Raw genomic sequence first — 11,021 nt, forward strand, 5'->3', positions numbered from 1 at the left:
CATATAGGATCTCAGTTTTTCTTTAAGTCACAGATCTGGAGCAGGAAGTGTTGGCTTGTTTCTGTGACGGATCCCAGCAGCTGCTGCTGCTATTTATGAACCAGCTGGTTCTGTAAACACACAGATGAAAACTAAAACAATTACATAACAAAGTTACCATAAAACACAAGATCTCAAACCAGAATAACTGCAGAATAACGAGGCACTTCAGATGCTTTCCTTTTGCTGTAGTTTGACTCTAGTTTTCTGTTAACAAATAAATTAAAGTCATACTTCCTGTATTTCCAACTGATGAGCAGAGTTGTGTTGTAACTAATTACATTTACTCGGTTATATTCACCTCAGCAAATTTTTGAAAGAAAAAAAAGTTATTTTGTTCTTTTTACTTTTACTAGAGAGTTTCAGAAGCTTTATATTGAAACAAACTGGTTTGGAAATATATTATTGTCATTTTGGTCCTCAAAACACCAACATTTTTAACTTTTACTCTATATTTTGGTCCGTCTGATTGTTTAATTAAATGATAATGAGCTTTTCACCAGGTGTTACTCAGCTAATTCCTTGGATGGCTGCTTTTTATTTACACTCCTGAAGTAGGTCACATAACCATTACAGATTAATCAACTTTTCTTTATATTATGTTCAAAATAAATACTAATGTGAAGCAAAAGAGCAAACCCGTCCCAAAAATTTGCTTTTAAGCAGCTGGTTTAGTGAAAACAGTGATGTTGACCAGATGTTACGTCTTTATGTAATAACGAAGTGACAGCACATTTCAGTTCGACTTGTTTGTTAAAAGAGGAAATAATTTGAAGACAGATAAAGTCTCTGAATGCCTCCCACTTCTTGATAAGTGATGGCTCATGACACTTTCCTAATAAAAGTAGTTAGAAGTTGGGCCAAAAGTTAGTGGCAGCAGCCCAAAGCCCCATTTTGTACTTTATATAAGAGTCATAAGCTCAAGTATTTGAAAATTATGACATTCTAGGATTTGTACATGGAGGTAGAGGCCAAAAGACGTATTAAACCCAACACTATTACTTTGTATCATCAGTTCATGCCTAATTCTTTATAATTATACCTGTTAATGCACTATAATTTGAGTTTTACCTACTAAAGTACTGTAACTTTCATTAGCAAACACATTTTACCGAATAAGGCACCAAAACAGTTTCCAAATCTGTTTTTGAGCTTTTTTTGTTTGTTTTGTTTTTGTTACAAATTCTAATTTTGATTCAAAATTTGTCAAAATATTTGAATGTTTAAAAAATAAAAAGCATCGAATGACTCGCCATTGCCCTGCTTACAGCTGATTAAAAGCTCTGCTATCTGTGATGAAACATGACCCCATGGGTGTCATCGAGGTCAGAGTAAGATGACCCGTTGGAAGCCTGGGATGACTGAAATACTTTCCACCGTCATGTTTCGGTTTCCTGTGTCTATTTTAGAGGCTACAGCTGCAAGCGTGAGGCTAGAAACCAGCACACGGAGAGAAATCTCCAGAAATTCATGCAAAAAAGTTTTATTTATTGAATTCTTTGAAAAATGTCTGAAAAAACAACTGGTGAGACCTCTGAAAGGAAAGCTTCAACCAACAAGAGCCGCAGGAAGCTGCAGGCTGTGAGCCTGGTGTGCAGCCTGACCAGCGGCTGGCAGCAGTGGGTGGCGGAAAACGAGAAGAAACAAGCCAGCGAGCCCAGCGGCTGGGCGCCGTCGTCCCACGACGAACCAGGGGAACCCAAAAAGAGATGGGCCCCTAAAGAGCCTCACTCTACAAAAGCACTTTCAGAGACTCGAACATCTCAAGGAGCGCCCAGCGACGACGGCGTTCAGACCTCAAACGGGCAGCCATCTTGCATCAGAACAAAGCAGGTGGTGAAGACGGTGTCCAGCGGCGTCCAGGAGAAAATCACAGGTGGCTTTTTCTTCTTCTTCTTCTGTTTTTAATGGTGGTTGGGAAACAATCTACGGTGCTTTACTGCCACCTTCCAGATTGATCATAATATTAATATAAGAAAATATCATTACCAGAGTTGGTAGTTTCCAAAAGTTTTATTCAAGTAGCACTAGTGCAACATAAAAGTAAAAAGTAAGAGTAAGAGTAAAAAAAAAAAAGTGTTTGGTGAAAAGTTTACTCAACTACTGAGTAACTGATCAATTTATCAATAATTTCATATTTAAAAATTACACAATCAGGTGAAACAAAATCTAAAGTATTTTAATGAGAGTAATTCATAAAAAATAAAAAATAAAATCAGACTAAAGAAAACCGTTCCTGATCAGTTTCTTCTAGTAACAAACATAAAACTGGAACAGAAACTGCAGGTCTGTGTCTGGTGAATTTTTGGTTTGTTTTTCATTCAGTTGGTAGAGAATCCAGAAATGTTACCCAAGTAAAAGTAGCAACTTCTCACAATAGAGGTTTTAGCAAAATTGTCAGTCAAATCAATTCCTGCAATTCCAATATGAGCAGGAATCCAGACCAGCATGAATAATAATTCTTTCTCCTGAAATCTGAATTTATATTTTGATAAGAATTATGAGTGAATTCTTATTGACGCACCACTTTAGTCTGAACAAATTCTAACTTTCTTCAACTTCTTCAATCCATTCTAAAACCATAAAATTTGACATTGATTCTCTCGTATGCGCTGTCAATTGATCTGTCACTCAGGTGTGGGCTTCCTGGCTGAAAAGCTGAAAAGGGAATCTGTTCCTTCGGGTGATGAGATTGACCGCCTGCTGAGGAAGAAGAGCTCCCCGACGCGCCGCAGGAAGTGCTCCAACATGGTGTCCTCTCTGACGAAAAGCTGGAAGCAGGTGGAGAATGAGCGGACGCTCGGAAAGGAAGGAGGAGGCAAGGAGACAAAGGAGGCAGAGAGAAGGAGAGCGTCGAGGAGCAAGTTGCTCAGAGACACAGTGAGACGTTTTCAAAGGCTGCGGAGAGAAGCGACTCTGACGAAGACTCAGTGAGGATAAAAAGACCTCAAGTCAGGGTGAGTTCTGGCACCGTGTTTCATTTAAACTGGATTTATTATGCAAAATTCACCTGTTTTATACTTTTATTTGAGTTTTTAAAAAATGCTTTGAAAAAAATCACATTTTTGGCAATAAGTTGGTGTTTTTGGTGTCAGGAAAAAATGAGCAGTTTCAAAAACCTCCAGACTGTTGCCTGGCAACCCCAGTGGAACCCAGGGCGTCACCTAGCAACCAAAGCAGAGCTCAGGAGCATTTGGGCGCCTGGTTTTACGGCTGTAAACCTTTTTTCACTTCCGATACCGACACAAATTTCTGAGGTTTAGTATCAGTCGATAACGATCCGATACAGAAATCAAAACTGACTTGGAACATTTTTTCTTTCCTGAATCACAAATTTATTTGATAACTCTGCACCGGTTCAGCACAACTAAATACACCGCTAGCTTCACAATGTTGGTCAAACATGCAAAAACAACAAAACTTTAATTTGTTGGTGCAATTAGAAGTGTAACAGTAAATGTAAATGTAAAAAAAATAAATAAATAATATAAAACAAAACAGGCCTAAATATAGGTTGTCTACCCTGGTCAAACATTAAAACTGAACTGCAACAAACTTTTGTTCAAATAGTTCATAAAGTGCAATTATAAATTCTAAATATAATGTCAAATAAATACTAAAGAGAAGCTAAGAGCTCATAACATAGAATTAGAGTGCATAGATCTGTCCCTATGGATTGGGCACATTGTCACTAATACCCAATCTAGAATTTTCTTCAATATCAGGACCAGTAATATGTAGAGTACAATGGCTGCTGGAAAAGACAAGTGTTTTGTTGTTCACTTACCAGAAACCACTTGCTGAATTCTTGTTGATTGTGCAGGAGACTCCACTTCTGCTTTTCAAAGATGTACGGTTGGATAATTGCACATCTGTTTGCAGCCATTTTTATGTAAGAGCATCAACGCTGATTTGGGTGGAGTGGCCACCAGCAGCTTATTTGAACGTAATGTGACAAGAGGCCTAAAGCAGTTCCAGACAGGCAGAACTAACCAGACTAAAATCTCATGAACTAAGACTGATTTTGTGACGTCCATGTAACATCTGTGCTGTGTCGCCAATTCCTAACCTGTTTAAAGAAGCGTAATGGGTAACTTTTTGTCATTTCCGAAACAAAAGCTAGTTTAACATTCCCAAAAAGTGTTCTTGCAACTTCCGTCTGGTATGTCCCATAAAACAGTTTGTTCTCATTGTTTTCGCTCAGTGACAGACATTTGACATCCTTATTATACTCTTATGTATTCATGTGTTGAATGGAATTAGAAACATTTTCAGGAGGTGGAAGTTTTTATAAAATGTTACAAGCTGTACTACTTCATAAAATCAGTCCAATGAGAAACGAAGAGGTTGTCGGTTTAAATCTGACATCCTCACGTAAAATCTGGAGCATCTTATATAAATCAGTTAAGATCTGCATTTTTTAAATAAATAACAATTACTTCAAGCATTAAATTAGAAGCAATTCTAACACATCCACTCATGTACATTATGGCAGGACATAATGTAGTGCACAGGGGAATATAATCTCATCTTGTTGCAGTACTCTATAATCTGAGCTAGATGGAGCATTATTGACATTTAATCTGAGAAGTCTGACTTCAGTCTCAGTTCTGGTTTTAATCTCAGATTACAGACATCAATCTCAGGACTCTGACTTTTTTCGGAAGTCTGACTAATCTCAGAATTCTGACAATAATCTAACAATAATCTCATTTTTTGAGATTATTTCAAAAGGCAGAAATCTGAAAAAAGTCATTTTTCAAAGGGTCCTAATCCTCTTTTGTGTAATTCACGTTACCTTAAGTTATTAAACAGCTCATTTAAGTATTAAATATGAAAGAAAATCTCAAGGTCTTCCTGTGGAGCTCTGCTTCATTTGTTCATATTTTAGTGCCTTTTCATGTTTCTGTCTGTCCATAATTGGATACAATGTGACTCCCAGGTACAAAAAGGAAGCTGAGGATGCCAACAAGATCAATGCCCTCTCCAAGAAACACAGCGCTGTTGGAAATCTAAAGAGTCGCTGGCAAAACTGGGCAGTGGAGCACACAGTCAACCAGAAGCTGAACCCCTTCAGCGAATACTTTGACTATGACTACTCGATGTCGCTGCGCCTGCAGAAGGGCGAGGAGGGCTACGGACGTCCAAAGGAGGGCACGAAGACCGCAGAGAGGGCCAAACGAGCCGAGCAGCACATCCACCGTGAAATAGACGACATGTGCTACGTGATCAGGACTATGGCCGATCCGGATCCAGACGGAAAGACCCGCGTCACGTTCGGACAGCTTTTTGACAGATACGTTCGAATCTCCGACAAGGTGGTGGGGATTCTGATGAGAGCCCGGAAACACGGGAAGGTGGCGTTTGAAGGGGAGATGCTGTGGCAGGGCCAGGATGACGGAGTCATCATCACGCTGATGGTCTGATGGTTCACGCCTGACATCAGATGGAAAAAAAAGACTGAGAAAAGCTGAGATCCAGGATCTCAAGAACATGTTTGCTGCTATTTTCAGTAGATACTTGAAGATTTTTATGTTCTGTCAGTGTTGTGAGATCATATGAGTTTTGCAAAACCTGCAACTGAATGTTTTGACTGAAGTCTCCAGAGGTCATTTGGACTGCCATAATCTGCATTATTAGGAACACACTAAGAAAGTGGAAAAAAAGAATAATTAATTAAAATGATGAGGAGAAAAATATCATAAAATTACAAGGATAAAGTCATAGCATCATGACATGATAATAAAGTTGTACGAGAAAAAAGTCAAAATGATCCAAAAATACATTCATAATATTTCAACTTCAGTCTCATAGTATTATGACTTCAGACTCAACATATTGACTTTATTTTCATATTTTGACAATTCTCAACACATATCCTTGTAAAATTATGAGTTTGCTCTCATATTATTATGACTTTTTTCTCATACAATATTATTCTGTAGATATGAGGACTTTATTCTCGTATGAGATTATTGTGGTAATTGTATAAGTTTATTCCTGTAATCGTATGGCTTTAATACTGTGTCATAGCATTCAGAGTAGCTCAGATACTTTTATCAGTTGCGCTTTATTTACAGGTGGAATCGCTTTTTGGCCATTTCCCGAATCGGAAACCGACTTCAACTTCGTGAAACTTTTGGGTTCAACTGCAAAACTCTTGCTGACATAAAATGAGCAACAGAAAAATGTTAAACAGTCTGCAAATCTGGTTACACAGCAAAATACTGTCAGCAAAAGTGAATAATTTAAAATCACTACGAAGGTCCCTACTTAAAATGACAATATTTTATAGTAAGGCTTGCAAAGGTGGTCATTTATTGAATAATTTCAGTATAAAAGAGCGCAATGGCATTTAACCCATTTAGTGCAGTAGCAAGAGTGTATAAGCTAACGTTAACTAAATAAATATTAGTGAGGCAATCCATGGTAAAAATAAACAATTATTTTGTTTGTTGTCAATAACTCCACCTGGGACTTCCACCCAGGAACTGATTTTTGTCACAGGTACGTTTTTGCAATAGTACGGAGCCCCCTAGGGGACATGGGGATTTTTTTTCTTTTGCGAGTTTTGCGAGAAAAAAAAATAGACACTCCGTAAAGTAGACACTACTTCAAATTTATAATAATTTATTAAAATAAAAACATTAAATTTCATAAACTGAACCCAGTGGCCGAGGCTTTGCGGTCGCTGCTGTCAGGTCACATTGGTTGGATCTCCCTCCATCGATCCATGTCGATCACGGGAAAAGCCACAGCAAAAGGGGGCGTCACCGTCAAGGCCAAAACGCACCACCTTACTGGTTTATGTAGTTGGTGTGATTCTATGGAACATGTTTTAATAAGTTGTAGAAAATATGTAAATCAAAGATATGAGAATTTGAGACATAGATATGAGGATCCAATAGGTGGCAGTAGTGCAAGAGCAATGGATGCAAACTGCCGTTACAATGTAAAGGAGAAGAAGAAGAAAAAGTAGAAGAAGAAACAGAAGAAGACAAAGAGGACAGCACATGGTTTGTTTTGTTGAATGTTTGAGTGTTTCTCTAATAAATATCTCCAGTCCAGCTTAAACCAGTGAATCAGCGAGCAGTGAACTGCAGAAACATTGACAGAGTTTAAAGAAATCATCGTCCAGTCGGAGGAAGAGATGGATGATCAGCGCAGACTGCTTGATTTCTCCCGGACTCCCCAGATCATCTTACACCGAATAGGTAGGAAACAGCAGCGTTTGGATGCAGGTTAAGGTCTAAATGTCTGCACCTTTCTGCATGAGGATCATTTTAGTAAACGCTCTTTTCCCGGATAAATGTTTTGTTAGCAGGTAAATGAACGCAGACATCACAATGAGAATGGCTGATTTATGGAGAGAAAATTGAGTTTCTCACAATCTGAGCTTTGTGCTGCGTCAGTGTTTCGTTGTGTAGTGGAAGTAGTGTCAGTAGTCAGTTAAAACGTTGTATCTCTGGAGGAAGGGACTTTGTAACGGCAGACCCAAAACAAATACACACATCATGTGCAAATAAAGTTGCCGAAAGTGAAGAAGAGTCTGTTTCGTGAGTGCAACACTATTTGTGTGTTTGGTTTCCATCCATCCGTTTTCTAACTCGCTTATCGCGAGAGTTGCTGATGCATCTCCAGCAGTTGCATATTTAGGTTTATATTGTTCATATTTCATACTTTAGTTGCACTTTTACAACTGGATTTTCTTTCATTGTACATGTGTAAATCCAAAGTAATTCAAAGTCTTTATATCTTGTTATTAGAGGATGATCAGGGTCTCTGCTCCAACTCTTTATTTCTAATGGGTCGATTTGTCCAATTTTAGATATTTTTTCCATGTAGCGTTTTTTTTGGGGCTTCTGGGAGAAGCTTTTCACAATATAGCCCACTTTGTTTCAAACTGCTTTTCAGCATTATGGAAGAGGAAGATACAGCGGAAACGCTATAAAACCATCAGAAAAGGTTTGTTTTGGAATGTTGCCATACAAGATGGCGCCCAGCGACGTAAACGTCACACGCAGTGAACAGATAAAAATTAAGAAATCATTTAAAATCAATTTTCTACATCTGGGAAGCAATTTGAACAAATTCGCGAGCTTCACACATTTGAAATTTTAAGTGTCAGGTGTTTTAAACAGACATTTGATGAAGTACATTTGTCGCCTTTCTTGTTGATGCATAAAATATATACATATAGAAAAACTTTCACACATAACATGTATTGCATGCATGAGAAATATTTCACTCAGCAAACTGACAATGACTGAGAGCTCTGGCTCGGATGAAATTTACAGTTCGGACAACCACCTCCATTACATGGTGCATTTTTAGCGACTTGCAGCTTAATGCTTCCTGATGCAAAATACAATGAAATGTCCAAAACTCCCCCCTTTATTTGCAGCTTGTACTTTCTCTCTGAACTTTGTCACAACACCTGTCTTTTTCCCAATCATTGACGGCGCACCATCAGTAGCCAGGCTTACGGCGCGGGACGGTCCAACAACAGAGCGGAAAATGTCTTCAGATGTCGTGGTGTCGGCCATTTTTATTAATTTTTTCTTCAATGGTAATGGTCCGGCTGGGGGCATTTAGACCCCGGGCCGGGCTAAATCGTTCGGCGGGCCGCTTCCTGTCTAACTTAGAAAAGCAAATAAGAAAGGAACAAAACTAAACAACTATTAACCTACAAATAAATTCATGTTTATAACTCAACCACAAGGATTTAAAGTGCACGAAAATTAGATTTAACTATTATTCAAAGTAATAAAAGAAGTAATGTATTGAAATAATACAGTTTACTATTAAATACTAACAATAATCCCTACAAAGTTTAATTTTGTAATAAATAAAATATTTTTTTTATCAGTTCATTTGAGAATTCTCCAAATGTCAGCTGGATTTGTCGACTGATGTGTATCTCTGTCTACGCTGTTGAATTTTCAATGTTATTTTGTTCATTTCTGTCTTAAACTGTGAACAATTTCTACTATTTACTTCAGTAAAGTTAACAATTATTCTTTTTATCTGTTTGCTTGTCCAGATTCCCTGAAGTGTAACGTTTATAACCAGGAGAGGAGATCCACTCTGGATGAGTTAGAACCTCTGCAGGTGAAACAAGAACAGGAAGAGCCAGAAGATCATCAGATAAAAGTGGCAGAGAAAGAAGTTTACTGCAGTCAGGGTGAAGAGCTGATTGCATTAAAACAGGAGACTGATACCTGCATGGTGGTTCCTGTTGATGAGCAAACATACCAAACTGAATCAGAACCAAACAGAAACCAAGACATCTTTAAAAAGCCTGATGAAACTGAGAACCAACATCAGGACAGAAGAAAACCTTTATCAGTGTCTCTGTAAAAAACAATTGACTGCCAATATGCTGTCAGTGATCATATCAGAATTCATAAGGGTGAAAAACCGTTTTCATGTGTGAACTGTGGAAAAAGTTTTAGTCAAAAACGGCATTTAACTCGGCACATGATGATTCACACTGGTGAAAAGCCGTTTTCATGTGTGAACTGTGGAAAAAGTTTTAGTGAAAAACGGCATTTAACTCGGCACATGATGATTCACACTGGTGAAAAGCCGTTTTCATGTGTGAACTGTGGAAAAAGTTTCAGTCATAAACAGAGTTTAACTCAGCACATGAGGATTCACACTGGTGAAAAGCCGTTTTCATGTGTGAACTGTGGAAAAAGTTTTAGTCATAAACTTTGTTTAACTCAGCACATGAGGATTCACACTGGTGAAAAGCCGTTTTCATGTGTGAACTGTGGAAAAAGTTTTAGTCAAAAACGGCATTTAACTCGGCACATGATGATTCACACTGGTGAAAAGCCGTTTTCATGTGTGAACTGTGGAAAATGTTTTAGTCAAAAACTTTGTTTAACTCGGCACATGATGATTCACACTGGTGAAAAGCCGTTTTCATGTGTGAACTGTGGAAAAAGTTTTAGTCAAAAACAGGATTAACTCAGCACATGATGATTCACTCTGGTGAAAAGCCGTTTTCATGTGTGAACTGTGGAAAAAGTTTTAGTCTAAAACAGAAATTAACTCGCACATGAGGATTCACACTGGTGAAAAGCCGTTTTCATGTGTGAACTGTGGAAAAAGTTTTAGTCAAAAAGCATTTAACTCGGCACATGATGATTCACACTGGTGAAAAGCCGTTTTCATGTGTGAACTGTGGAAAAAGTTTTAGAATTAAACTTTGTTTAACTCGGCACATGAGGATTCACACTGGTGAAAAGCCGTTTTCATGTGTGAACTGTGGAAAAAGTTTTAGAATTAAACTTTGTTTAACTCGGCACATGAGGATTCACACTGGTGAAAAGCCGTTTTCATGTGTGAACTGTGGAAAAAGTTTTAGTGGAAAACAGCATTTAACTCGGCACATGATGATTCACACTGGTGAAAAGCCGTTTTCATGTGTGAACTGTGGAAAAAGTTTTAGTGAAAACAGCATTTAACTCGGCACATGATGATTCACACTGGTGAAAAGCCGTATTCATGTGTGAACTGTGGAAAAAGTTTTAGTGGAAAACAGCATTTAACTCGGCACATGATGATTCACACTGGTGAAAAGCCGTTTTCATGTGTGAACTGTGGAAAAAGTTTTAGTCGTAAACAGCATTTAACTCGGCACATGATGACTCACACTGGTGAAAAGCCGTTTTCATGTGTGAACTGTGGAAAATGTTTTTGTCGAAAACAGCATTTAACTCGGCACATGATGATTCACACTGGTGAAAAGTCTTAAAAGTTCACTATAAATGTCATTGTAATAAAAATGTGTTATTTACTGGAGGGTTTACATCTATAAAGTGGTGGAAATTTTTTAATTAAGTTGTTAAATGTGATATTTATTTGCACCAAGGATGTGTGTTTGTAGCAGTAGGAAGCAGGCCGATTTGAGAAGCAAAATGCCTGAAGCCGCAGCTACACTGATAGCTTGACTAGACGAAATATGCCAGTCA

The 11,021-nt window shown here is 38.1% G+C and overlaps 1 protein-coding gene and 1 pseudogene across 1 annotated transcript; both read left to right on the forward strand.

Annotated features, from left to right (window-relative positions):
• The first annotated feature begins 1,463 nt into the window (after positions 1–1,463).
• On the forward strand, positions 1,464–7,113 carry LOC129356581 (actin-binding Rho-activating protein-like). Its single transcript, XM_055026163.1, is given in 4 exon segments — positions 1,464–1,915; positions 2,675–2,860; positions 2,863–3,013; positions 4,982–7,113. Coding segments are annotated over 4 exon segments (1,191 nt in total). The 5' UTR covers positions 1,464–1,545; the 3' UTR covers positions 5,466–7,113.
• A 2,316-nt stretch (positions 7,114–9,429) lies between these two features.
• Positions 9,430–10,735, forward strand: LOC129356579 (gastrula zinc finger protein XlCGF57.1-like; annotated as a pseudogene).
• Positions 10,736–11,021: the final 286 nt, after the last annotated feature.

The sequence above is a fragment of the Poeciliopsis prolifica genome, unplaced genomic scaffold (genome assembly GCF_027474105.1).
Source record: "Poeciliopsis prolifica strain line A6 unplaced genomic scaffold, Auburn_PproV2 SCAFFOLD179, whole genome shotgun sequence".
Lineage (NCBI taxonomy): Eukaryota > Metazoa > Chordata > Actinopteri > Cyprinodontiformes > Poeciliidae > Poeciliopsis > Poeciliopsis prolifica.